Source organism: Varroa destructor, unplaced genomic scaffold (assembly GCF_002443255.2).
Source record: "Varroa destructor unplaced genomic scaffold, Vdes_3.0 BEIS01000005.1, whole genome shotgun sequence".
NCBI classification, from domain to species: domain Eukaryota; kingdom Metazoa; phylum Arthropoda; class Arachnida; order Mesostigmata; family Varroidae; genus Varroa; species Varroa destructor.
This window is the reverse complement of record NW_019211458.1, coordinates 26,818,950-26,843,475: the sequence shown is the minus strand read 5'-3', so window position 1 is coordinate 26,843,475 and position 24,526 is coordinate 26,818,950. Positions and strand designations below refer to the sequence as shown.

The window sequence follows — 24,526 nt, the reverse complement described above, 5'->3', positions numbered from 1 at the left end:
GTATATTTTTTCAACAAAAATTTCAGTATATCTAATTATATTTTGGTGAACTTGGAATGATACTCTAAAGCCGGTTATTGGTGTCGATATACGCCAGAATGAATTGTCCCATTGACCAACTAACAGAGGTAATAAATACATTGCTCAATTAAACATGATTGTTCAATTACTGAAGGGATTATTAGTTTTTACGTTATATATATAGCACATATATTAACGTATGAAGGGAGATTATTTATCTTTCAGGTAATCTTCGTGACGGCAAATCTGCATGCAGCTACAAGGTCGCATCGATTCCGATGTATCTCTGTCGAGGTTAGAACTCAGACTATGTAATTCCAAGCGACTTCATTATATTCGTCCGTTTTTTACGCGTCTTCTGAACGAGATCTCATGAAGTTGTAAATCTGTTATGTCTTCAGCAAAAAGAACTAATGTATTCTAGTAAATTAAAGTAGAGAATATTGCAAATAGGGACAGAATTATCTAAACTAGCATGATAATATTATACGGCGCAAGACCTCAGAAAATACTTGGTTTTTTATTAAGAAGTTAACGTCAAAAGTATGAAAGCGTTCATTTAAAGCGAGATCTATTTGCACTACAACTCATGATCACTGTCACCCAGTTGTGTTAAATTTGTTCAAACCACCATACCTCTGTGTACACAATTTCATTGCTATCGCCAGCCGACTTAGAAGAAGAAAACAATTTTTTTTTGGCTGCAGTTGTACACCCTTTTCGAATCGATACGATTTGCTCTAGAGCGGTTTACATTTATAAGGCGACATCAGTTAATAAAAACATTACTATAGCCCTTTGGGATTTTCATTTGCGTTACTTTGTGCAGTATGGTAATCTAGCTCCGGATCTCTGTTCCTCACCTTGTCACAGGTAAGCAATGCGGTAGCGAAATGCGAAGCCCCATTTTTGACAACGCTTACGACTTTTTTTTGGCAAAACAGCGTTTATCATTACTGCACACAGCCCATTAGAATGTTTGACTATAACAGCAAAGTACTATTTCTCCCGAGATCTTAGCACTTTAGCATAGCGAGGTTTAAATAAGAAACGTTAATTCCAAACGACAGAAACACTATAAGAGGCGATACCGGCAGCCACCGAAAGGGGTACCGTGTACGTCAATCGTCTATTTTCTATTATTCCTCACATCGTTTCAAACGACCATTTCGATTGAGTTTGCATAATAATATGTTTGGCTTAACTTCAAGTTTTTATATTACTGTTATAATGTTATCTGTCGTTATGTTCATACGATTGCAGGATGGTTCTGAGAAAAATAGAAAGGCCCGAACTTGATAAGGCACGTTCTGGCTTACCAGTAATATTAGCAAAGGCTATTTCTTTCTACATCCTGTTACGCCTGTTAGCGTTGAGTGACGCGATTATGTTTAAGTCTCTATGTTAACCCAAGACGCTCGGCTAGAACGAATGGACCTTTTTAGGTTCCGAATACCGTTTCCAAAGTTCCCAAGACCAGTGCCTTCAATACTGGTACATAAGGCACATGTCTCGGGCTGTATGAAAAACACAAATAATTTGGGTAGTTAAGAGATACCTAGTCTAGCTATTGGTATTAGGGGCATCTATTGAGGATACAATATCAGTAACATTTATTATAGCATTGTTTATAGACCCAGGACTGGGGATATTTCTAAGCAACCTTTTTAAAGCATTTCGAAAATAGTTTTAGCACAGTTTTAATACCGTCGTCCACGGCGATGCACCCAGATACAAATCTTACCTGATTTCTAAACATGTTACAAACGTTACCATTGAAAGCCTTCAGGACATTCCAATGAGCAGTGATTACCCATTTGCTACTTTTACATGTAGTTAATGTTTTAGACGTATCTTGACGGACCGTGCTGGCATAATGGCTACGTTTAATACAACTCAGTCTATTGATACTGCATTTTATGACAGATTACGCTAGCAAGCTAAGGTTCCATGACTTGAATCTAATTGCAGTGAATTTTTTGGCAGCAGTCTAACTGCCGCAAGTTCCTGTGCTAAGCGTAGAACAAGACTACATAGAAAAGTCAACGTGTCCGTTTCGAAATTATCTCTACATAGGCATACTAACGAATCAATCACTCATCGCAACCTAAAGAAACCTGTCGTCACATCCATTTGGCAGGAGGTCCGGGGGTGTATCCGTTTTTCATTTTTACTTGCAAGGCTGATATTGCCGAAAGGCTTAGCGTTACGAAAGGTAATGTTTCAGTTACAAAGTCGTTTATGTTACTTTGCGTAAATACCTATTTCAAATCTTTTCATTATCGTAAACGTGACTTATCAGCCGCCACACCGCACAACAATAAGTAAATACGAGTGATACCTGATAGAATACAATTTTGGATTCTGAATTATGAATATTTGAGGCCTTTGATCACAGTATTCCAAAATAGGACGAACTTTGCGATTGAAGTATATACCTTTAGTTTGCGTAAACCAGAGCTACACTCGGATTAAACTTCAACACACTAGGAAGAAGAGAGGTACGATTTTTGCTCCCTACACATCTATGAAAATCCTTATCGATTCTTCGGATCAAAAGTCATCAGCAGACAATTTAAAAAGCTAATAACAACCCAATTAAATTCTAGACTTAAAATTCTGTTTGTCAACTATCCTTTTATCCACCTATATATCGGATCGAGTTTAACTAGAAGCAAATTGTAAATACCTTCACCTAAGGGTCGATTTATATCTACATATATACATTGATTTCTCTTTAGCGAAACAATATTAGTAGTAAATTGAACTAAAAACACTTTTATCTACATAAAACGGAGTATGCGATACAACAAAGCAAGTATTGGGTAATACATACTATATCCAGTTAAATAAAATAGAAGGTAGGTGTGTTACGTTCTTGCGGTTACAAAGGTTTTCATCGTCGATATGGCTCGCATCGAACACAAACCATCAGTGATTCATTCTAGAACGCTTCTGGCCAACGTTTAAAATTTTTATATGAAGAGCAAGGGTGATAGAAATAAGGATCCAACAAAGTTTCAGCCGGCGAATTGATAGTGTCTGTTAAAGGATATTTGAGCCAGAAGCTCAGTATCTTACGTATAGGTCAGTTTCTTCCTAGAGGTAAAATATACCCTTATTGGTTCTCGTTCGCTTTGTCAGCACGTTTGTGTTTATCGCATTGCGTGGGGGGGGGGGGGGGCTGGGTCGACCCCCAAACGAACTGAACAGAATGTTGAAGTGTGCGCATGAAATGTGTTACAGACCGCGCTAATAGTTGTCACGCAAATACGCCCCCTAGTGTGTGTGTGTCCCGCATTACGTCAACATGTGTTCGTCTACAGCCGCAGCAGAAAAACGGGCCACAAAATTCAATTGGTAGTTTATCTTAAAATAAAGTTCTTAGATTGTTCATCGTTAAACAGTCTGTATGGACCTTGTATTGATAAGCAACAATGGTAGTAGCCCGAAACGATACCTGTTTGGTGTTATATATCAATATGTACTTTGTCTATTTGTTGAGCTTCGTTTATAGGTCTTCAGCTTTGTTTATTACCGTCTATGACAATGTGTACCCTACTGAAAGGTCGGGAAAGCAACTGAAAAATTCGCTATGCCACGTATCGTTTTAGTGCTGCATGCGGATAACGAAGGCACTCCTTACGCAGAGATCGTTCTGCTACATGGCACGTATTACCACTTGGGTTCAAAGACACAATTTCTGATGCACTATCACTTTCGCTTGAAAAAAAACCGAATTACGTTCTGGAGCGTTGTTAAACGACACCGGATAGCGCAACCGATTTACTTTACTCCCAAAATCCCAAATAATCTGTACTTAACCAAACAAAATGCACTCTTGAGCGGACGCGCTTCGGGCCTGGCTACGAGAGACGCTTATTGCGCTGTTGTCTGTGGACGGTAAACGCAGCCAAACGAAACGTACCACATTTGAGATTACTATTTTCGTGTACGGTAAAACGTTTAGCGATGGCTTGAAAAACGTAAACGTCTGTATTCATCTTGTTTGTACAGTGTTGAGCTGTAAAAAAATACTAAACAACAGGAAAAACATCTACAAATACCGAACTAACCTCTCTGTCTCGCTTAGCACAGTTTTTAATTTTTGCGTCATTGTTTCATTGAAGACAGTAGAGCGGTTTTGACATAAAAAAAGAGAAATTTTCATTCTTCTTCAATGCCCTATTACTAATATATGTAATAAATTCATGATAAACTGCAATTAATTGAAAATGACAGACATGTTCATCTGAAGACTAGCTAGAGTACAGGTGAATTCTTGGTGATGGATTAATCCGGCTTAACTTATACGTAGATGCACACATTATCGATGAAGCTTGACATTCTATTATACTTGATGCAGTTAACATTTTATTTCGGCATCTGGTCTCTTTGATACTATCTATGTACGGGTAGTTTTCTGCTTCACGTTATAGCACGGCCAAGGTAGTGGAAAAAATGGTGTACAACGATTTCTACAAGCTGATTGCATCTGCGTCCTGGAAAAAATGAGTTCGCTTGCAAATCCAGCGAGCCAAAACCATTCTCTACTGCCATTTGCTACTTCTGCTGTTGATTCACGTAGGTAATGTAGCATTGGTTACCGAAATCGCACTGGAAATGCTCCTTGGCGGCCTGCATTGGCTAGGGAGGACGGAAGTTTATTTGAAGTGAACTTCAACATTCAAGTTCAGGATTGGCGCTATTCTGAGTTCTCTCCCTGTGTCTGTTAAACTTTCCTGGAGTGTTATTGCCTAGTTGTTGCCCCACTCCGCCAGTACCCTTCGCAATCGCAGATTCCGTTAAGATCATGGTGGAATTCGGCTTTATTTACTATTAGTCTTATTATATATCTGAAATGCTTTTGTGGCCTCGTTCGAATCGATGGTTAGTAACTTTAACACGCATGATGCTTCTTGTCGGGATTATCGGATCTATGACTGCAACATCCCACGCGCTGCTCTAACCTTATGCATATGTAAACTGTCACGTTCTTACAGATAGCTAATAAAATTTGCTTTTGCATGTGAGACGTTTCTCTGTCGCGACTTCCTCAACGATTACATGAGGAAAGGAAAGGTGCAAGAAAGTTTGAGCGTTTAGCGCTAAATGACAACGTCGTTAACTTAAAAGGGCAAGCACGTACTCACTATGCTCTAGAGAGAAAAGTACGGATAAGTTCAGAGAATTCATCAGAATGTTCCATTAGCTTGTCGTGTCGAATGGGTACAAAAGCGTGAAAATACCTATCATATTGTAGTAGCCTTGAGAAGCAAATGAAACAAATTAAAGCCAAAAAGCAAAGAGACTTTTGTGCTTAACAGTAATAGAGGAACAGAATAATTCGTTGCCATAGAACGTATGGTTTGCACATTTCCATAGCAGTGTACATCTGCATGTAAGGTGTTTCAGGTAAGAACTTTCGCTTTACTCAACACGCAGGGCGAGTTAAGATTGTGGCCGTTCCAGCACATATAGTAAGGCGACCTGTAGGACAAAGCGAACCGTTTCCTCTGCCTCCGGCTGCCCACCTACGCTCTTATTCCCAAACTTCGTGCTCTGCTCGCTCGTAATTGCACAAGGGACCGGCACACGTTTCTGATGTTGTGCAACGCGGCTAAGTAAATGAAGCGGGATGGACGCTTCTATGTCAGAAGAGTCGACGCTATTAGCGGCAACTGCAGTGGCTGCAACAAAAAGGACACCAACACTGCGCTGGCCGAGTTCGAGTCCTGGGCACAAGTGTATGTGCGCGGTGTGTGTATAGAAGAAAATTCCTGCTAGGGATTAAAAAAAGCCCGCAACGTTTGACTACATACTCTGCCCGTCGAGAAGCACTCAAAGCAGTTGGATGACTGAGACGAAAGGATCAATTCCACGTCAGTGTAGTCTAAGACAGAGGGAAACGGGGTAAAAAGAAGAAAAGTATTGCACGTAAAACAAAGCAACAACACCGTGGCCGCTTCTGGCTGTTGTGCACACAGCGTCTGGAGTCGTGGTTACTGGTGCCGTCTTCCTACTCGCTGTGTTTTTTCCCGGCCATCAGAAACTGGAAAGTGCTACGGGCAGGCGATCGACATGCATGCAGGGCGATTTTAAGGTGAACTGCGGCAGAATCGGAACGGAGAAACACTTAAGTGGCCTAAAAGCGCCAACAAGCAGGGCATTCAACGCTGGGTCGGTGGACGTTGAGCCGCGTCCGCTGGCCGAGACACGGACAAGAATCTATGAACACTGGCTGTAGTAGTAGTAGCAGCAGCAGCAGCATGAAACGCGAAATCAGTAAGATAGCATGGAGAGGTTAAGATTGTTCCGCAAGCCTGTTTCGGGTAAAACGGGCCACGATGACCGTGGTGCTGTTTTCGTTAACTATAACATCCGGCTGAGTTCTGCTCCTGCCTGGGAGAATGACGTTGTCACTCGGAGCAAGCGAAAAACAGGCCATTAGAGCTTAGGTTAGGGTTTTATGTATTACGTTACTATAGGATGTTTAATTCATCCCTACTTTATCTTAGACAATCTCTCGAATATAAATGATTTAATTATCTAATGTAACGAATTCACACCATACGGCAATAGTACCATTGTTACGCCATTACTAAATGTTGTACTCGTTACTTTTGCACTGAACAAATTATATTTAGAGAAAGTAATGATCTCTAGTGATTTCGGAACAAGGGGCGTTTCTGAAGGCCGGACCTGGAAACAGCTGGCTGTACAAAAAAGACCCTCGTTTAAACACGGGAAAACATGAATGGGAAATTTATTGATCCTGGTGTTTGCCGTAGTTTACAACTTACTCCTACCATTGACAGCGCACCGACTGCCGGCGCTAAGGTTCTAAATAGAATTTTTTTAGCCATTTCTAATAGCAATTACATTAAAATTACCCTCAATATCCTTTCCCAAAGCAATATGTCGAGACTAAGAGAATGGATCCTGTTCGTGATAAGCCTAACAGGTCGTAAAAGTGCTATGGTTGTTCTCCAACATGAACCTCCGTAGGACTTATCACTCTCTTGGAATTCTTAAGCTAGACCTACTCAGGTGTTTAATAAAGTGCGAAATTATTATACCTTAAAGCTAAAAGAACTAAAAATTATGACAGTTCAGTGTCTAAGTATATATGGATTTACTACAATTGCAGATTGATATCCAGTTTACCTAGCTTTAAAAATAAGCTTGTTAGTGATTCAAATATTTCTAGTTATTAGATATGACTATATGTAGTGGCTGAAATATCACAGTACGGATAGAACGGGAAAAAGAACGTTTGACTAAAAAAATTATAAAAAGATTTTTTTATCACAAAAAGATCGTTGCTGTTTTATGTGTTAAGTAAACAAACATAACATAAGGATAAAGATACAAGAAAGTACATCATCAGATACAAATTAACTCGTTTTAGTTAGCATTCTCTGCACGGTAGACCTTTTTCGCTTTGAAGTGGGCTTCGACACATGGCTTGAAGCATCTCTACGTAGAATAGCGTACAGACGATAGGTGAAATTTTAGCACTCAATTTAAAATCCTGACAAATCCGTTACCCTTAAAACAGCTGGCCTCCAATGGCATCGGCAGGACCGGCCCGTTAACGGTATCATAGTTTGTCTAACCCACACAAACGAAAATCACGAAAACATTGTTCCTGACAACGTAGCAACCACAGTTAATGGTCTTTACAACTACCGCGTATGCAAAATTATCAACCAGAAAAAACCTTTGTGCGCACCGTACCTCAAAATAGTGCCGCCTCGAGAACATACAAAATAACAATAGTTGTTATTAATTTAGAAGAAATCGACAGCATTTCGTAATGTCCATCGGTAAGCTCTGCATTGTTAAGCATTGCTGAACCTCAGAGGTAAGACAGACAGATCTTGACGAAACATATGAAAAAGTTGTAATGCTTAAATCGAACTGCTGTAAGTTGAAAAAGCCGCAGAACTTCGGTATAGATTAGAAAATTTCAAGTATCACTTAGTTCCTGGCTGCATCGCCATAATGTTCATTAGCACGCGGTCGCACGGGTAACGTTTATATCTAGGAGCCACTATTTAAATTCAGCTTTCATCTGAATTTGCACGGGCGATTTTCATCTCAGCGATACATAAATTCCATATCATTGTGCCTATAAATACGGCCCCTTGGCATTTCTTTATGTTAGAGATGAAATCTCTCAACAGTGATATGAGCGTGCTTAGCAGTAATGTCGGTGAAAACTCAATTGTAGCACAATTGAGCTGAACATAATTTTTTTCGGCAAACTGAAACCATAAATTTACACAATAGAAAAAATTAATAGGTTGTAGCTAGGGCCAAGCTGACCAGTTGGGGGTCGACCGGTAAATCAACGAACCTCGGTACAGCATTAGCCCGTTATATGTAACAATATCGAATCTCGGATCTGTGGTTCGAATATAGGTGTTTAAAAGGCGTTTTTACTAACGCAACAATATGAATAAGCAATATAAACCAATGTTCCAGATCCTCATCTTGCAGCAGGCGGGGAACGACATCCCAGGAGCCCGGTGTGCAGACCAGGCGTGTATCAGTTTGTTGTCATATCTCTACCACAGGACGCACACGCCATCTAGCTGGGTTTTATCATCGGTAATGTGACAGTGCTCTATACACTTTGCTTATATAGTTTCGATTAAATAAAGTGTTTACTACATCTCCAAACACAAATTCTACTATCTATTTGAAGTGGCGTAGTTATAGTATCTATTTAAGTCCAACGGTTTCAAATCAGTAGTAGGCAATACGTCGAGAGAGCAGTTCGAGACGACGTTATTAATAATACGCTTTTTTCTGCGTTCATCACTTTAACACACTCAAGAATGAGCGTATCGGCCCAAGGTAGATCATAGTTTTCTCATAGATGACTACATATCCCATCGCAAATAGGACTATACTGTTTGCACGGCGGGGATACATTACTGTAGCTATTAGTTCTCACCGCGCATGGTGGGGGATGTTAAGGCCGAAGAAGCCATAGAAGACTCCCTCTCTTTTGCAGCTTTAATAGAATGGATCAACTATCGCATCCGTGTCGATGATCACAACGCCTGCTGTATTCCTGCAGGTAATGAAGCCTTCAGCTTTCCTCCGAAGGTCTCGCTCTGCACTACAGTCGCCTTTCAATTTTGTCTGTGTTTACTACATTTGATCAAACCTGTTAGATCCGTTCGTGCCCCCGCGAGCAAACACGTGGCCAATGCCTGCCCTGTACCCTACCATTCTGAGGAACTTCGGTGCCACCGGCATTCAGTTCTGCATGCGATAGAAAACACCCGAGTGAAAAGAGTTACATAATCCGTATTTTCATGCTTTGTACAATCCATAAAGTCAGAACGCAGTCAAATCTCAATTGGCGGTTAACAAACACTGACTAGGAGACAACTTACGGACTTTCCAATAATTATTGCGTAGAGATCCGTAGGATTCGAATCACATGGGCAGGGTTTTTAATATTTACAACAAGCTGTAGATTCAAGGTTATTTTTGATACTCTTTGGCTTGTCGTGAGCACTATTGCAAACAAGGACGAGCCGCGGTTCGGCGTCACAAATACATTGAAGCCTTTCTTAGACTGGCAGGTTGTACCTGAAAGCCTTCTGGCCCAGGTTTGCACTGCCCATCAAGCAAGGTTGAGCTTACCTTAACATATACATAACCTGACATAAAATGCCAGATATAACCCGTCAATTCATTTATTGGATGTTCTGACGATTCCTATTCGAGAGTGGACGAGGTTAACAAACAAATGGATCGTCAAAAGCATATGGTTCCCATGTATCTATGTACGTATCGCAGTTAACTATTGCTATCGTCTGTGCGCAGAATATCATATTGAGTAATTAGTTATTGTTTCTTTTTAATATGTAAATTTTTCTCAGACTACCAGCAGGACGAATCGTACCTGCTACGAAAAGGGCTCCGTCGAGTGGTTGGTAAATTCTTACCTATCCCGCATCGTCTATGGACGAAAAGGTCAAGTTTATCTAGAGCATGTACGTGCAGCTTAGAATATAAAATGGAGTTTGTGTAATATTCGACTGAAATAGACCTGTAGGTCGATGCAGGTTATCGAGACTATGTTGTGATATAGACGTACTTAATGGATTTGCAGAACCCGCATAGCAGTGATATTCTCCGAACAAGATTGGAGCAAGTCTTTATAGTATTCAGCTGCCCGCAGGACTGGGGAGATTACTCGGCACACGAGCAGATTCTGCTTGGCTGAATCCTATGTAAACAATCGTAATAGTAGATAGGTGGGATCCTAGTATGTCTCTGTATAGCTGACTATCTTTCCAACGTTGCGACAGATAATTCATTCAGATAGAATAGCGTTAGAAATGAGAGATGTTTCAATAAAGATTGACACCTTTGATTTGGTAAATAGGTTAATTACATTTTCTGGGCGATGGTTACTATCAAAGATAGCACAATTTCTATTGATGTTTAACTACGTTGGGGATTAGATGTACACCAATAGCTCATAGTAAATGCAAGGAAATATTTTTCTTTGTAACCAAACATTCAAAATACACACTCCCATTTTACAGCAATGAGAAGATTTTCGTTCGGGCTAAAGTAGCGTCATTGTCCACCGCTCATTTCTGCAATTTAAGGGCATGCACACTTCCGCCAAACCTGTTCTATTATCGCTGCTTTCGCAGCCTTTTGTAATGGTATGAAACATGCTTTGTCAAAAACGCATAAATATTTACCTTTGTGTTATTACTTTCCACTTATACACACGCACACACACACGTTTGTGTACGTAAGCCGTTAGAAACGGACGTAAGCCGTTACAAAGAGATCTAGAACAGCCATATGCCTGACCTTCGTGTTTTTCTACGTAACATCTCTATCAATGGTTTCTCGAAATAAACCGACAGTGGAATATGTTTGCCTATCAGTCGCCTTCGTTGCTTAATCGAAAAAGTGGTCGAGGCATGGCGATGAGGTCTGGCGTTGCCATTAAATAACCAGACCCCATGCTTTCGATTGTCGTGCCAGAGGTCCATGGATCTTTTGACTTACTTGAAATATCCATTACTTAATTTTCATGCAATAACGATGATGTCCTTGCAAGTACTAACGTCAACGTACGTTCAAACCCACTCGACACTGACATTGCGCGCAGTCATTCACCTACTCCTCATCCTGCTGATAATGGAGATTGAACCATGCCTCGCCTATGGCAACCGTATGTTCCAGACGGGTTTTTTGTTGATCAAAACACTACATGATGGATCTATCGCATGCATTTCTACCCGGCCTGAACTCAATCCATGGAGCGCACGCTTTCTCGGTTTCCGCGTTTGCATTATTAGGGTTGCAGTTGTTTAGTACGTTAGATATGAAATCTCTGCATTAGCCTATAGAGCTCTCAGCCTCCAAACTCTGCGTTCATGAAAAGCTGCCTCGATCTCGGTAATGCGCTGTCCTTATTCCAGTCCTGACATCTGGTCACCTCCTCGCTGATGTGTAACACTTCAATCTTCGTTCTATGCTTGAGGCCTCCTTGTTTAATGTCTGCACCAGTCTTTAATGTATTTCCACAATGCTACGGCCTTCGATACATAATCACTGAGCGTTGATTTTCAAGACTAAAAGGATGCTATCAAATCAGTTCCTCCGAAGTGAATTCAACAAATATTGACAAGATTCTTAAAAACGGGGTATTTACCACCCAGATCGTTCACTAAGGTCAAAATCCGCCGGACTTCCTTTTAACAGCCTAGTGCACGTGAACTCAAGAACACAAGCACTATTATAATAAAGCATTATTTTTGAGTTCTTCAGAGGGATGTACCTCACTTATTTAAGCGAAATCATTGCCTTTCTGCGGAAACAAGTCTTTCGACTCATCGCAACAGCCGAGAGACCCTATCGAACATATTCCTCCAAGATTCGATCAGCGGCAGTAGTTTGGTACAGGTTTGGCGGTAATAGCATTAGCGCCAAATTAACTTATACCATAAGTTAGCCAAAGGTCAAAGTTGCGACCGTGGGAAGCTTGGTGAAAAAAAGCCGTTAACTTACAAAATGGGTGCCTTCGGATCCCATGTAGCTTAACGAGCCACCAGCAAACTAGAAAAGAGCTAGATTACGTTTACATTCAATGCGAGGAACGCCTTCTGCATCAGTATTGCATTTAATCAAGAACGGACGAGACAGTTGATTGAAGAATGAGGTTACGTTATTAGTAGCGTGAGCGATTGATGGCAACGTTGATGATAATAAAAATGATAGCACCGTCCTTTCGTTCTTGCTGCTACGCGCTCGCCATATTTACATTGATTTGCAGACATTGTCGATCGAGTTCGTCGCTGTAAACACCAGTGTCGCTTAAAGGCGGTAAAATAGCATGACTCAAGGTAATTTAAATCTTGCCAAGTAAGGCTCGACAATCAACGAACTTTTTCAAGTTTTTTTTTTTCCTTTTTATTATTGTACATAAAATTTATTAAAGTAAGAGTAAAATATCGACTTTGAAGCACTACTATTCGCCTCTTTTCGTAGCTTGAGAGTAACGATGCCTACGGATAATGGAATATGGATGGGAATAAACTAACAGTTTGGCTGATAGTTGTTGCACAAGTTGAATCTAACGAGAGCAGTGTGTAACGGACGTATCCCCATACGAGTTCGACCAGTGCGGGAATTCGTCTTTTGGATTTCGTATCGCTGCTCTGTCGTTTCCTCCTGCCGTATGCTATTTCCGTGTGACTGTTGTAGAGTCTGTACAAGAGCGGAACGTAGGACACGCAGCGGGATGTCCATCGACTTGGCAAGTGACAAAAAACTGAAAGAAATAAGGTAAATACGAGAACTAGAGAAATACTATCGAGGTTTTATAAGCGCGTTGCGTAAGTTTTGATGAACGTACCGGATAAATTACGATTCGGTTCATTTCAACAAAATTGTGAATTATATAAGGCGGGAGTATCCTCGCAAACTTGATGGTTGCGTGGATACGTGTCGACGAGGTGCGAGTACGGCGTCTTGATCTGTAGATAGCATAGGACTGAAGGAAGCAAGGAAAATTCATAGTCTGCGTTCGGCGCAGTTCGTCCTTCAGACACGTCTTCTTTATTTATTTACTGAGGTCGTCTACTGCACGTGCGTGGACTATACGTGGCAGCACAGTCGGGCCGATAGGTGGCGTGCATACACTGAATGCCATAAACACTACAACGCGGACCAGTGGATCAGCAGACGATGAACCGTAACTCATATTTATTAGATCAGCGATTGGAATATCTATAGTTCACACGTACTTTTCTATTTCACACTTACATTCGTACCTTTATGAGGAGTATTTACGACCACACCATTATTACAAGATATCATAAAACGGTTATTAGGTATTATGGGTATTACAGGATGCATGAAATGGCCCAACGTGATATTATCTGTCGATCGTTCACTGCTTATCAGTACTAGTGACTTTGAGGAAATATATAGCGGCGATGATATACTCAAATAGCAACTCTTAAGTAGCGTGGAATATATCGTGTAATTTACGCCGCCAATCATCGCTTATTGCGTGGAAACTTCCACTACAACTTTCGTCAACGTCGGCTACTCTGTCCCTGGCGTCTGTGCGCAAGCGGAAAGAACAGCGAATAGTCGTCGCGCTGCAACTATAAAAAGTTAGCACAAAAATATTAGTAGGTATAATCAGAACAGATTTGCCACACAGGTCAAAGGTATGAGAGCCTTTAGAAATGGCTTTTGGCCTGAAAAATCTAAATGAAAAGAGCTGCTGGATTTCCATTACAATAATAGGGCAAATGTCGAACGAGGTTTGGTAAATATATCCGCACCACATACATCAGCGGGTGCTAAAATACCTTCATAGAATTAAACTTCACCTTTTTGGATTTGGATTTTTGCATTTTCGAAAATACGCTTTGAGACGTCTTTGCATTTAACTTTAACACGCGTAAATTCGTGTCGTATTCGTAAAAAAAAAACAAAGTAACTCGTTTAGCCTTCTTTTGTCGAACAATAACCGGGCTTTCCTGAACGTATGTATGGAAAAGATGGCGTTTCCATCCAGAGAGTGAGCGTCTGTGCTACATACGAAACCGATTCTCCGCCGTTTTATATTGTTTCTACTTTCCAACGAATTTCGTTTGAAAATATTATTCCACCAAGAGGCATCTGTGCCACAGATAAACGTCACAATCCAGCAAATCTACATTGCTATCGTAGAAAGCAGTATAGATTCTATCACTATCATTCTTCTAGACATTTTTTTATTAGGGGAATTTTTAAAGAAATTAGATATTTTTAAAAATTTTTAATTTGAAAACACTTCTAAGGAAAAGAGCTCGCCTTTGGCTTGCGTTCCGACTGAAAATCGTAGACATGCTTACTGAAAATCTCGTTCTTACTGTTGATGAAACGCAAATGTCTTACCCTGAGATACAGCTATCCTTAAACTGAAGATAATGCCCGATATAATGTATAGACTCTCAGTGTTATATTTTGGCCAACTGCTAGAGAGCTTTCATTCACGATTTATCATATATAGGGAGAAATTTAGGTTTAGTTTAAGTGATGGAACCTATGGCGTAGACTGTTTACAGTTAAGCCTGTTTCGTATAGATCTAATCGTAGATGGAACCTTTCTCTATGCGACGATGGCACAAATTGTACATGGCCAATAAAAAACGCATTACTTTTTTTTTACAAGTAACTAATCATCTGTTAGATAACCGTCCAATAGGCGTATTCACTGTAATAGCCTAGTGGGTACATTAACAAGCGTATTCGCTTCTTAGGAAGCCGAGCATCACAGCCTTCGTTTCATGCTGGGAGCCAACCATCTGATGGACTGAATGCTTAACGGCAATACCGGACGTAAAGCTCGAAATATAGAAATGTATTCGATTAAGTATTGGATCACAGATACCCAGCGTAACGTCCGTAATCGAATAAAGGTCTCCACATACCACACCGCAGCTTAAGCTCAATGATCAACTGGCCCTAACATCTAAAAGAGGAAGGTTGCTCCACTTGGATTTGTGATATCGTAGTACGTCTAGAGAGGCAATAAAAGTTTCACGTCAGAGAGTGGGTGCCGGAACATACTGGAACGATCACTCTGAGAACTTTATTTAAGAAACAGTATAATTCCTTCCATTGAATCTACTGCATTTTTCTATGAAAGCATGCACTAGTAGAGCGAGAACACTTGCAGTGCGTTCAGAGAAAAGCCTCATAATAAACCAAGGTACGTATCTATCTACTTTTGAAAATATTCGTTTATAGTCTCGAATGGCTTTAGGTGCCTAAAGTACCATTCAAGGACAAAAGCAGCACACTCCCCCCGATCACATAGGGTATCGGGTTCTCTATTAGTTACAGGGACGCATAAGATGAGTGCTTGTATTAGTTATCTTTTATCACTTAATCATTAATTTCTTTTACTCTTAATTAATAATACTTCAAGCAAAATGAAGACGTGTTTGATTGATTTAATCCTATACGAATGCATATATCGAAATATCAACTTTTTTCCCTTCGCTTTCTGTCAGCTCCAGCTAACATAACCGCCCCTTTAGATAGATATCTGATCCGGGAGTCAAACTGAGATCTGCCAAGAAGCTTATGTACTATCGTTGCAATGACACCTAGCTTCGCTTGTTCCTGTAGCTATACCTTTGCGGCTTCATTTCGTATTTCCAGCAATAGGAAGACACGCACTTAATATATATTGGAAGGAAAAACTCGTTTCTTTTAAGCTCTTTCGTGCTGAGTATTTGCGCGTGGAAGACGCTGGCAGCAATAGCAATGAACCAGTGCCAGAGGCGCCCACGTCTTGGGGGTGGTCTAAGAGTCATCTTTTTCTTACTGTCTTTCACGAATAGCGGAAGCTATTTTACCTAATGTCATCACATGTCATGTACACATGTTGTTGGCCGTTCAACAAACAAGGAGCCATTGCAACGAGGCTTACTGCACCGTTGGCTCGTGACAGCTTCGTCTTGAGCAGACAACCCAAAGCCACCTCTACTACTTCGGCCCTTCTACGCAACTCATTCTATACGCCTCTATTACTGTTCATGGACAGCCGCTAACGCTGTTCATTCGCTCATGCCCCTGTCGATATATATTCTGTTTTGTATTGCTATAATCAGATACATAATTTGATACTTGCCGGGAAGTGTTCGTAAGGGACAACGTCAAAGATTGATTTGTGCTGTTGTAGTACACCTGGTCTAGAAATCAACTTTTACTCGAAATCTCTGCTTAGCCGGAGCCATTAAATCACTGAACTCAAATTTTCGACCGGAATTTCCAATATTATCGTTCGGTGTCAGACGCGGAGTTGGCACACGAGTTTCTCCTCCGATCGGTTGTTTGTGAATAAATTGGTGTACATCTATTTAGTGATGCTGCGGAGCAAACGACTATAAAGACAGGCGGAAAGCCTTCGACACTAGCACCCGCGTGCCATAGAAGCATCGATGGACTGCTGAAAAACGCGAAGGATCAAAGGTGCTATGAGCTTGGCCAGTTGATTCGTCGATAAATTTACAGTCTGATTTCAGTATCACACACGTATATGTATCTATAGAAATAGACAGGTTTGTTTTCAACCGTATTTTGGAGAGAAATATTTGTTTTCCCGAAACGTTTCTCCTGTTGAAGATGCCAGAAACTTCTTATAACATCACCTGCCATGCATTCCGTGAAATTGAACCTGTTACTTTATTTGAGCCGTCACTAAGTCTGTCCTTTGCGTTCTAGATAGTTCAGTGAGTTACCCAGGTAAGTTAGGCTACACGAAAGACGAGCACTAAATAAACGATCTACAGGAGAACTTATTCACACGAATGAGTCACCTACAGATTGATTTGAGAAAACGCTATTTGTTACTATCTATAGGTAAAGATAATCTCACTTTTAATTGCACAATTAAAACATCATCTATGAATAGAAACACGTTTTTCAATAGTTTTTTTTTAGCTTGTGCAATGTTCATTGACAGAAATTGCAAGTGGCCACGAGAAGGTAACGATTAACACCATCAAAGGGCCTAGTTCAATCCTACAATGATCCTGCTTAGCCATCTATGTGTGTTGCTTAGAAGAAATGTTCTGCAACTGAATTACTGCACGTTTTATCCTTATGTACGGCCTACACGCTGCACAGTTCAATACCTTGCCTCCCGCGATGCGTATTTTTGTGGCGATCCGTTCGAGTAACTAATTTATAAAATGATTCGATGTCTGGGTAGTATTTCAGCGCTGCTAGCGATGAGAAAGATCGGGTTTGCCGTAGACCGCTCGGCTCGCGTCTAACGCCCCGGCGATTTAATGTGGGTAGATCTCGCGGCCTGATGAAACGCATCTGCTTCTACTGCCAGTATGACTGCTAATGCAGTGGTGAGACGTGCGCAGACTTTGCCCGACAGACGACGTTCGACTGGGGCTGCCGCAACAGCTGCGGTCGCGTTCGGTTCAGTTTTTGTTGAGGCTGCTGTTGTTTTTGTTATTATTTTGGTAGCCTAGAGTACTATAGAATGGACCAGCATTAAAATTATTCCCATTGTCGCTGCTACATAGCGGAGAAAAACGACGGTCGATCGTTGCGGTGCTACCGTGCCTGGCTGTATCCCGAAGCACTGAGCTTTCATTAAGTTCCACGCCCTTTGGGACTGTCCATCTGATCAGTAGCTTAGTCCAACTAGATAGGATAAATAGATGTATAGCAAGCCAGGCACGAAGCGGAATGCCCTGACTCAACAAGAATTTCGCGTCGTTCATTCGAATACAAAAAGTAGCACGTAGACTATTTTGAAGCATGATGTTGTTGCTATCATCGTTGCTCTTGCTATCGGCTTTTTAGACAATTTCTATTGGCCTATTTTGTAAAAGAGCGGGCAGATGTCCCATAAGAGAGATGAGATGGAAATGGGCGAGGAAACAATAAAAACTTAGTTCCCTCAAAGTGTACCAAAATGCATTACCCTAAAACGACTTCTTCTTTTCTCAAATAAGGTACTGTGCCAGTATAACAAGGTAGTGTAAGATTTGTGTCGGTAACACAATCTATTAAACGCTAAGATCTTCTCGGCAATGATAGTGTAACATATAATAGTTTTAATCACCAACAAGTCAGAGTGAATGTGCCGTGACAATTAACGGCAACATATATATATATTATTATAAACTAAAAAAGATAGAGCACGGCATATTATACGTACCGAATGGCTCACATACGCATTCAGCCTATCGAGGGCCTTTTGAGGATTATCACTCATTCGCACCACGCAACGCAATTGATCGTCTGACAACGGAGAATGCAGCAGTTTCCAGATAGTAAATTTTTCGCTCCGCCTCCCCCCCCCCCCACGGAGCAACTGCTCCATACATTAGCTATCATTAAGGCATCGTCTCAACGCAAAAGGACGGTGCGAACGGGAGGCAAAGTGATAGGTACACTGACTAGAGCACCAGCGTCTTTTGCCCTCATTCCATCCTCGCAATACCCCCCGCTTACGTTGCTCACTTCATTTTCTGATTTCGTTTTGCCCTGCATCTTTCTCTGTCTGCTGTCATTAATGCTCGCATACTTGTATGCACATCATATATTGGTGAAACAACGGAAAACAAATGCCAGACCGGCCAGAAGGCCACGAAAAAAGGCAACAGTGATTGATGCCATTGGAAAGGAGACTTCCCTGTAGCAGTAAAGTCGCCCGATGTCGCAATGGTACTCGAGCTTCTTTGAAGGAGTACCACCGATAAGCAGCTTGTCAGATAAACCAAGGGTACGCGAAAAGGGACAGCCCTAGTCTGGTACTGTGTCAAGGGCGAAGGCCAAATCTAAGTTGTTCATTTTTCTTCGAACTGATGCTTTGTTGGAGACATACGCACAAGGGGTCCGTCAGGGAGACGCGAGAAATTGGATAGACGTCACAGAGGAGTGGTTCCGCGGAAGGAAAGACTCCAGAGGTAGAACTTGTGCGGCGTTGCAGGTCTAACATCGGCCAAGAAAACCATTTAAAAAGGAGTGACATATTCAGAAATTGATAACTGACAACGAAGGAGTTTTTCGTTTTCATGTACAATGCATTACCAGGATAGAGAGACGAAAATGAGACTAACGAAAGAATTCGGATCAGTTAAGGTTAACCTCCAGCAGGAATTAAGCTGCACATCGGCTACCCCTCCATACACCTTAACAATAATCCAATATGATCTACATATCAGAGTAACGTGAAATTTTCATCTAAACGTGTCACTGTTAAAGGATGAAACGGCCGTAGTGGATCACATCACCGCGACAATTATTTCCTTCAGCTTCGTTTCAATATTTCAAAACGAAGCTCTTCGAGAAAAAGCAGACGTCCTGAGTTTTTAATTAAAATGTATTAAACTTAGCTGTTTTATCCTTCCACCCCCCCCCCCCCCACCTCCTCCAGTTAAAGTACGTGTCAGCTATTTCAGTTAGAACTGCTATCCCAACACACTTTTAGCGTTATCGCAAAAAGGAGAGCTGCTGTATTACGGACCTGAAAGTGTTCAACTTAGAATTTGAGCCACCCAAATTGATATGATAAAGGAATGCCCAAAAACTATACGTATTTGTTTGCGGCAACAAGGAGAGTGATTCGTCTTCAACGCTTTTTTCGAGACTCACTTGTTTTCTACTATTTTGATCAGTACTAATTACAGACATAGTCCCTACTCAGCGATAGCTTACGTCACAAAGCATCAAACGTCTAACCGGAGCTTCTTAAAAAAAAGTAGGAAAACAAAAGTCACGGCAGATCTCTTTTTGTGCTCAATGATTACTATAAATGATGTCTACCTTTTGTTCTAGTTAAGAACGAACAGCCGTTTTTTTCATGTAAATCCAAGTTGACAACGAAGGCCAATTGGCGGTTCAGCTGACTTCAAAGTGTGATCTTTTATCGATAATTCATATTCAGACAGATAATAGTATTCCGTTTATCCCTCAACGACAAGTGAAGACAGCATTCCTTTATTTGGTTCAACGACGTCTTAGTTATTGCCGTTGACATCAAGCTGATGGCATTAGCTTAGAAAGAAGCTCAGTAAAGGTAAGCTATGGTACACAGAAACTGGCAATTAACTGTAGACCTCGTAGGAACTCCAATAGGTTGAAGGGGCCTATAACACTTGGCCAAATCATTTTTCGTTCCTTCTATTACTGTAGATAGTACGTAGCTATTCTCCACATTTTTCAGCCCTAATAAAGCCGTTCAATCCCTTATTTTTAGGGTGGCTTCCAGGAAACAGGAAGGTTAATAAATTGCATTAAATCACGTGGATGGCAAAGTTTCAAGCTAAAAAGACCATTGGTGCACCATTTCAAATAGAATGTCAATCTTCTTTCATTAAGGCAGGCAAGCTACCCATGGCTCAAAGACTGAAATGTGAGCAAGTTTTTGACAGACAAGTTTTTTGAAGATTTGAAGACAAATCGTTTTCAATGACAAAAAGGATAGGTTTGACCCAGGTTGATATTGGTCGAATCAGTGAGTCCAAGGTGTCTTCTGAGCCTATCGGCGTTTGCAACCAGCATAACTCTATTCACCAGCGGCAAACTTAGATATGGAAAATTCCAATACAAGAGGTATTATTGACAGCATAAACATCAGCTATCCTATACATTATGAACATTCAAACAATAAGTAAACAGTCAAATAAAATGTTTCAATCGCTTTTTTAATTAAACATCGTACGAGATTTCGTTGCCGACACACCGGTCGCTGCGTGCACTTATATATCGTATAATACACCCATCTCTCTAAATATGTCTGGACTAAGCTGAGAATAGTCAAAAGCAGGCCTGTTTGGTGTAGAACCTTTTTTCGTACAAACTCATGCCAGGAGACCACGGCAGAACTCTGAGCAAAACAGATCAGCCTCTATTCAGCTCGCTCCTCTAACTCCTCGTGCCGTGACATGGCGACGCAGCTTGGTGGTGCGGTCTTAATCGGCCGGAAAGGGACTTGGTCGGGAATCGAGAAATGTAATCGAACATATTGAAGATAGCATACCCTGTCTCTTAGAGTGGTTTCTTCGTTGGTATTAATGGTCAGATGATAGCCACGAAGCACCAGGCGACTTCCACTACTGCAGAATATACTTCGCTATTTGTTCAGTTAGCTATCTCGTCATACTATCCTTTGCAATACCGTACGCCTATTTTGACTGCCTGCTAAAATTACTAGCCTAGGCATAACTTCATTCATATGGGTCCAGATGAGTGATCCGTCTCGGGATGATCAGGCAAAACATGCCGTCCACCTCAACTTTCTTTCACGATGTGCGTCAGTCGTCTTATACCTTTTGCAGATATTGTTGTTATTATTAGAAAAAAACTGCTGCTTCCCCACCAAAGTAAGTGAGAAGTTGATGAGTGGATTCAATTTATACCTAGAAATCATTAATAAGCCATAGCAACTATATACTTGATCCAAGGCAAGTGGATACGTAGCTGCTTCCGATTACGATCGAAGAACTTCACTCTGGCTTATTATGGCTTGAAGTCTTATTGTATTTTTCAATCGAAAAATACTTCTAGCTAGGGACACTTTTGTCCCCTTATGTACATATGTAAAGCACTGAAAACATAGAATATCTGTATCTGTAAGTTAAAAGACGATTTCTAATATTTGATCAGCTGAACTATATTGAAACGGCCTGCCGCTAAACTTACTCGAAAAACATCATAAGTCATTTACATTATCGATATAATGCCCTGATATTCAAGTGATGTTACCAGTGGCTCTTGCAGAAATCTTTGAAGAATACAATTTAGTAAACTAGAAAAATTATGAAGTTAGACTCTCTGTTTTGTCCTTGCACAGTCAGTTTATTTGCATTTAGTAAAATAGTTACATGACGGACAGGAACATGTACACTGTAAAAGGCCACACTTAGCGTATTGCATTTAAAAACAAAGGTATTACAAATATGATACTTATTATAAACGTTTCTGTTATTTACCGAACTTTATTGATAGTCTATTTATACAGGCGGTTTGGCATATCTCAGATATTCTCACAGCATCCAGATATATCCGTTTTATTTTGCCCGGTATTTCGGCACACAGAATCTATGAATACAGAACAACAATATGCCTTATTGGATCTTCTTAAATATGCTCTAAGTCGCATGTGAAATAGGTTCACTATCGTGGGAAAAGTTTTTTTATCCAGCGTAATCGATAAATCTAATTGAACAATTTATCTGCTAACAAGAACAAGGCCAAAGCTATTGCAATAGACCTACATATATTAGGTCTATTATAATAGCTATACGCTGTCGCCGAAAAGCGTCAATAAAGATTTTGGAAACCTAGAGACTTCCTGATGGAGTCAAAAGAACCCTGTATGCGCCGACCTAGTGGACTACTACTAGTTTGGTCAGAGTCAGAGAACAACGATCAAATCATAAACACGCAACTTTATTAGACGTCCGTGAAATATTGACGTGGAGAACGACCACGTCAAATAATAAATTAAAAATAATGCATCGCTCGGCTAACGTAGACAGGACATTTTACCCATGGTGCTGCAACGTTACCGTATTCTTGATGCCCGAGTAACTTGTATGACGTGACTTGATAGCTAAGGTCGTTCTTAAGTTGCACCAGCAACAAGAAAAGACAGAAATTATAACAGAGTGACCGTATTTCAAAGTTGGCAATACAAGATACTTTATTCTGAAGTCTCATGATTGAGCTAGATAAACTAGAGTTATGGAAAAAAAATATCAATTGAGATATATTAAGAAGGACGTATTATTGATTGACACACGTAGAATATTAGTATAATAAATAATATAAATAAACAAAAGAATGTAAAGAATAAAATCATCGGACGCCATCTAACGGCACTCATAAAAAGCAGTTTACTGTGAACTAACTGTCTGTGAGAGTTGTACTAGCTATGATAATTATAATTTTTCTTGTTTTTATTATTATTATTATTTGGACAAACCATACAAATTTCGGTTATCAAAATTATCGTATTTGAAATTGTTTTTTTATGGATGTTTACAATAGATATACTAGTTACATTTAGCCGCTGTAAGGTGCAATATTAGATGTTGACAAGATGAACAGCTCGTATGTAAGCGTAACGACATATCGAAATGATATGCCCGTTGATTCAATGGTAGTTAGCCGCTTTTTAAAAATTCGTACTCTTAATAGAATCGTGAACGTATGTTATGAGTCGGTCTTATCCGCAGATTTTAACGATCTGCTGTTATAAATAGTCACCTAAATGTTCAAACTATCTTTACGCGGTATAATATCTGTGAATCATAAAAAAAGAGGGTTACCGAGAATTGGTCTGGTTGTAATCCGTTGTTTGGGCTCTGGGCGTTTTTGCCGCTACTTCCACCTCCGGTACCGCCTCCGCCGCCGCCTTTCGAGACATTGGCATGTCCTGCCGAGTAATTCATTGCAGGGTGGCTCTTTTTTCAATAGGACAGTCCCGTCCCCGTTTATTCGAATAAGTATCTCAATGCTACGTGCATCCAGGCAGAAGGTATCTCACGCACGAGTAAGGCACGCTTTACTATGTGATAATATTAAGGACCATATTCGCTCCATCTCCACATGGTATATGGGAAGGCACCCATTCATAAACACAAACCGCGTACACTAGACGCACCGATATTATGCGAGCAGAGAGATCTTCTACGAATACCCTCTGCAGCAAACGTATAATGCGTAGGGTGGAAACGTAGTTGTCCTTTCGTTGACAGTACAGGACGGAAAAACGTCGCACCAGAGAAAATAACGAAGTCAGAAGAACATATGAATGTTACGCTGTGTGCATGTACTTTAATAAACACAGCCAGCAAGACACGATCACTCGAACTCTACTAGCACAGAAAGCACCACGCTGGGCGGATCAACGATAATGTTTCAGCGGAAACTCATCCCGGGTCTGACAATTCTTTCGATTACATCTTGCGCACATACCAGGTGAGAGCACAGCACATAGACACAGACAAGTTTGCTTATGAGGGAGTTCGGAAGTTTGATTGAGGTCATCTTGTTTTTACGGAGGTGTCTTTCACATTATTTGGGTAGTTTACGATTCAATATTTTTGGTTGCAGGTTATCCAGTCGGTTAGTAATAGTCGAGCTGACAAAAATGAGAAGAGGTAATTCAATTATGGAAACAGCGGGGGCGGTAACAATGTATTGCAGACGACACGTGCGTGGAAAGTTGGTGCGTGATACAAAAAGCCTGATACCGATACGACACAGATACTAAATGCCTCAAAGCTAATCAGATTTAATAATTATTCACAAAGGAAATAGGTATATCCTTCAGGGATGCTGAGTGGTAACAATATCAAAATGGTAGAAACTCCTGAGAGTCTAGTGTAAACCGGCAAGTTGCCGGGATGGGAGTTGAAGAGTTACGACAGTGATAGCAGTAACGTACTGACACGATAAGTTAATACAC

The 24,526-nt window shown here is 40.7% G+C and overlaps 1 protein-coding gene and 2 long non-coding RNA genes across 9 annotated transcripts in view; 1 reads left to right on the top strand and 2 right to left on the bottom strand.

The window, feature by feature from the left end:
* The window catches only part of Dpp10 (Dipeptidyl peptidase 10), a 329,746-nt gene that overhangs the window by 219,735 nt on the left and 85,485 nt on the right, over positions 1 to 24,526 (bottom strand). For 3 of the 7 annotated variants that reach the window (XR_015329269.1, XM_086991323.1, XM_086991329.1), the window contains exon 1: positions 23,385 to 23,522. The exons of the other annotated variants lie outside the window; for them this stretch is intronic. Coding sequence is in view for 2 of the 3 variants with exons in the window: in XM_086991323.1 (XP_086847449.1) it covers positions 23,385 to 23,507 (123 nt within the window). In the remaining variant the exon portion in view is untranslated. Of the gene's footprint in view, positions 1 to 23,384; positions 23,523 to 24,526 lie in introns of those variants that run through there. 7 annotated transcript variants of the gene reach the window in all.
* On the bottom strand, positions 12,462 to 13,351 carry LOC147755486 (uncharacterized). Its single transcript, XR_015329136.1, has 2 exons — positions 12,932 to 13,351; positions 12,462 to 12,847 (listed from the first exon to the last, which is right to left on the bottom strand). It is a non-coding gene; the product is annotated as an uncharacterized LOC147755486 (long non-coding RNA).
* On the top strand, positions 19,827 to 20,744 carry LOC111251706 (uncharacterized). The gene is made up of 2 exons (XR_002673938.2): positions 19,827 to 20,128; positions 20,309 to 20,744. It is a non-coding gene; the product is annotated as an uncharacterized LOC111251706 (long non-coding RNA).